Here is a 4,298-nt window from a genome sequence, read left to right on the forward strand (position 1 = left end):
ATTGGCAAAACATGGGGGCTTTGACCGCGAGTCATGCATTGGGTATATACTGCACTTGTCAGACCTATAATGCTATATGGTGTTGTGGTCGTCCACCAGCGCTTCAAAAGTCCACCTACTGCGCAATACTTAACCGGATCCAAAGGATGGCTTGTTTGTGCATCACAGCCGCAGTGAGGGCGTCACTGTCTGATGCACTGAATTTAATTCTACATCTTATACCTCTGGACATTGTGGCTAGACAAATTGGGGCGACCACTGCCGTTAGGTTAAGGGAGCTTTCTCATTGGTCATGTGGCGGCTACGGACACTGTTATCCTTGATACAATATCCGATGTTCCAGGCAGTGTAGATTACAACCTACCTGAACCGCTTTTTGATAAAAATTACTGTACAACTATTCCCGATAGAACCGATTGGAACTACGATATCCCTGGTAAGACAAGTCTATGACTTCTATACGGATGGTTCCAAATTAAACGAACAGGTGGGCTTTGGAGTGTACTCTAAAGATCTAAAACAGGTCATATCGAAAAGGTTACCCGACCACTGCAGTGTGTATCAAGCAGAGATCCTTGCAACTCAGGGAAGTGGTGGAATGGCTAAGATCTTCTCATAAATCTTGGCATAAATATCTTCTCAGATAGCCAGGCAGCCATTAAATCCCTGGCGGCCGTATTTCTGAACACAAAAACCGCTCTCAACTGTAGCAGATCTCTCAACGAGATGGCTGAACAGTTCAAAATTCAACCGCTCTGGGTGCCGGGCCACCCAGGGAATTGTAAAGCAGATGAGCTTGCGAGACTAGGAATTACCCTTCACATTCCAGGGATACTGGAATCTGTGGGTATGCCTCTAGTGATATGTAAGCTAAGTTTTCAGGACCAGTCCCGAAGTACAACAAATGATAGATGGTCCCAAAAGGGGGCTGTGAGCATTCCAAAACTATGTGGCCTCATATAGACTTGAAGAAGTCTACTGCTTTGCTGTCATTGGCTAGAACAGACGTCTGAGTCATTGTGTCCGTCATGACAGGTCACTGTCTAATCGGAAAACATGCTGACAAACTGAAGGTTGCCAGCAACCACTTTTACAGAAACTGTAAGGACATGAAAGAAGAAGAGACTATAGAACACCTTCTGTGTGTATGTCCCGCACTAGCAGATAGAAGGAGTTCCACTTTAGGTTCTCATTTCTTTGAGAACCTCTCTGATTTAGCGGATGTAAACCTTCGCAAGTTGTTGGATGGTTCAACGGTAGAAAATAGAAGGCATCTTCCTTCTTCTGTTTCTGTGGTATAACAGTGGACGAAAACGTCTAAGTGAGTCAAATGGCAGACTGCCACTTAAACCTAACCTAATTCATATTTGTATTGTTTTTATGGAATTACCTTATAAACGAACATCCCCTTGCAATGAAAGCTTAGGTAACGACAAAGCTTATGTAATGCAGACAATCATATATTTTGCAAAACCGTCAACGATTGTTTAGGCAAGTTGAAATAAAATCCATGGATTTGTGTGACTAGAACAATACTCGTTTTTTGTTGTTGTCTTATACCAATACCAACTGATTTGCAAGTTTCCAAAGTAACATATCATCACAGTTTAACGTATAATTCTAAACACTATTATAGCGTAGAAAGTCAGAAGCATATGGACCTTCCAAACCTCCTTCTCGGGTGTAGAGAGCAAAATCTGTGCCATCAGCATCTATACCATTTTCCATCAACGGTATATAACTGCCTCCGGAGATGTCCTGCTTTAGTAGCTGATCTGGTTTGAGACCCAAAGAACTAACTTTGCCATACAGCTCCATATCCAATTGTAAAGCACGATCGAAATCTTTCCAATGGACAAACTTCACATTATCCCGTGGTATGGCATTTTTGTTCAGCAGTTCTCTTAAGGTATTCGAATTAACCGGTTGTACTACACTTAACTCATTTTCCGTGGCCAAACGACTTAAGTGGGGATTCAGTAGAACTCGTTTACTAGGAATTTTTGGAGACTGTGTTTGCAGCCAATTGGCTAAGGGGTCCACATCCTGTTGCTGCAGTGTTAAATAAATAGTTTTATTAAAATTGATATGCCAATTGACTTTACTCACATTTTCCACACTTCTTCCTATGCGTGGTATGGCCTTATAATTTTTCCAAAATCCTTGCACAAATTCCTTGTCCGAGCGTCGTCCCAAGCGAGGAACATTTTTGGTAATTTTCAAGAAGAACCCTGGACTATCATCTGCCTTGCAGCTCGTCCTTGCTCTAAGGCCTATGCACAGTATCAGTGCATATCCAATTAAAAGCAAAGCACGCATGATTTTCCTCTCTGTCTTACTATCAGCAAGATTATTTCACGTTTACTTAACTGGTAAAATTGTAATTGAATGTTAATGAAATTGAATGCATCTTTTATACCCTTTTTACTGACAACTAGGCTTGGGTGGGAGCTAAGAAGCCGTATGGTAAATTGGGCCAGCATAAGGTGTCATGTGTATGCGGGCACCAATGTGGGGTGTGAGTACATGTTATCACATGAATAACCGCAGGGCTAAAGTTTTCCACTTCTTGTGGAATGTTTGGGAGTGGGATGATCTGTATTGAAGTTAAAAAAGAAAAAAAAAAACAGAACAAAATTTATTCAAAGGGTTCGTATGAATTATGTGCAATCATCTAAACAGTAGAAAAATTTCGTCGGGAAATCCTGAGCTGTGAGAACGAGATTTTAAGTAAACCAGAATTTCTAATTTATTTTGGGTACACACCACAATAGCGTATAATACTTAGCTCATTTTTATGTGAATTATTGAACATATTTTACTTTGCATACAAAATTGTAGCCAAATTTAATATGCAAAGAATGGGAAAGATTATTACCACCAGACAGATTATTACCACCCGACAGTGTAGCCAATAGTCATTACATGATGAGACAACTGAATTTCAGTCACACTGATCAACATCCCGAAGGATATAAGCAAAAGGAGAGGGATAGACTTATTACACAACCTATTGGAGGACTTCAACTTTATAGATAACATTTGCCTCATTTCTAAATCTTAGTAAACGATATAATATCGCTACCCGAAATACCCACAGAAGTGAGGCTAAGGGAGCTTTCTCTTTCATCATGTAGCGTCACGGACACAACGTCCCTTCTAACTTTCACCATAGGATGGGGGTATACTAATTTCGTCATTCTGTTTGTAACACCTCGAAATATGCGTCTGAGACCCCATAAAGTATATATATTCTTGATCGTCATGCCATTTTAGGTCGATCTAGCCCTGTCCGTCCGACTGTTTGTCGAAAGCTCGCTATCTTTCGAAGGAGTTAAGCTAGCCGCTTGAAATTTTGCACAAATACTTCTTATTAGTGTAAGTCAGTTGGGATTGTAAATGGGCCAAATCGATCCACGTTTTGATATAGCTGCCATATAAACCGATCTTGGGTCTTGACTTCTTCAGCTTTTAGTGGGCGCAATTCTCGTCCGATTTGACTGAAATTTTGCACGTTGTGTTCTGGTATCACTTCCAATAACTGCGCTAAGTATAGTTCAAATCGGTCCATGTTTTAATATAGCTGCCATATAAACCGATCTTAAGTCTTGACTTCTTGCGCCTCTAGAGGGCGCAATTCTCATCCGATTAGACTGAAATTTTGCTCGTAGTGTTTCGGTATCGTTTCAAATAACTTTGTTAAGTATGATTCAAATCGGTTCATAATCTGGTATGGCTGTCATATAAACCGATCTTGGATCTTGACTTCTTAAGTCAATAGAGCGCTTAATTCTCATCCGATTTGGCTGAAATTTCGCATGACGTGTTTTGATATGACTTCCAATAATTGTGCTAAGTAAGGCGCAAATCGGTACATAACCTGATATAGCTGCCATATAAACCGATCTGGGATATTGACTTCTTGAGCCTCAAGAGGGCCCAATTCTCATACGATTTGGAAGAAATTTTGTACAACGGCTTCTCTCATGACCTTCAACATACGTGTCTAATATGGTCTGAATCGATCAATAGCTTGATACAGCTCCCAAATAACCCGATCTCCCGATTTTGCTTCTTGAGCCCCTACAAGGCGCAATTCTTATCCGAATGAACTGAAATATTACACAATAGCATATTCTTTTTCAATATTCTTTGTTTGCTTTAAAAGAGATACTGCGCATAGAACTCGACAAATGCGATCCATGGTGGAGAGTATATAAGAAACGGTCCGGCCAAACTTAGCACGCTCTTACTTGTATTTTTTTTTTTTTTTTTTGACACATTGCCCTGGTTAGAAG

General features: G+C 40.4%; 1 protein-coding gene across 1 annotated transcript; it reads right to left on the minus strand.

The window, feature by feature from the left end:
- Nucleotides 1–1,620: 1,620 nt before the first annotated feature.
- Nucleotides 1,621–3,051, minus strand: LOC106095904 (uncharacterized). Its single transcript, XM_013263352.2, has 3 exons — nucleotides 2,939–3,051; nucleotides 2,110–2,260; nucleotides 1,621–2,052 (listed from the first exon to the last, which is right to left on the minus strand). The coding sequence occupies exons 1-3, from the start codon at nucleotides 3,049–3,051 to the stop codon at nucleotides 1,621–1,623; spliced, it is 696 nt and encodes a 231-aa protein (XP_013118806.2).
- Between the last annotated feature and the right edge of the window lie 1,247 nt (nucleotides 3,052–4,298).

Source organism: Stomoxys calcitrans, chromosome 5, assembly GCF_963082655.1.
Source record: "Stomoxys calcitrans chromosome 5, idStoCalc2.1, whole genome shotgun sequence".
In the NCBI taxonomy this organism is placed as follows: Eukaryota; Metazoa; Arthropoda; class Insecta; order Diptera; family Muscidae; genus Stomoxys; species Stomoxys calcitrans.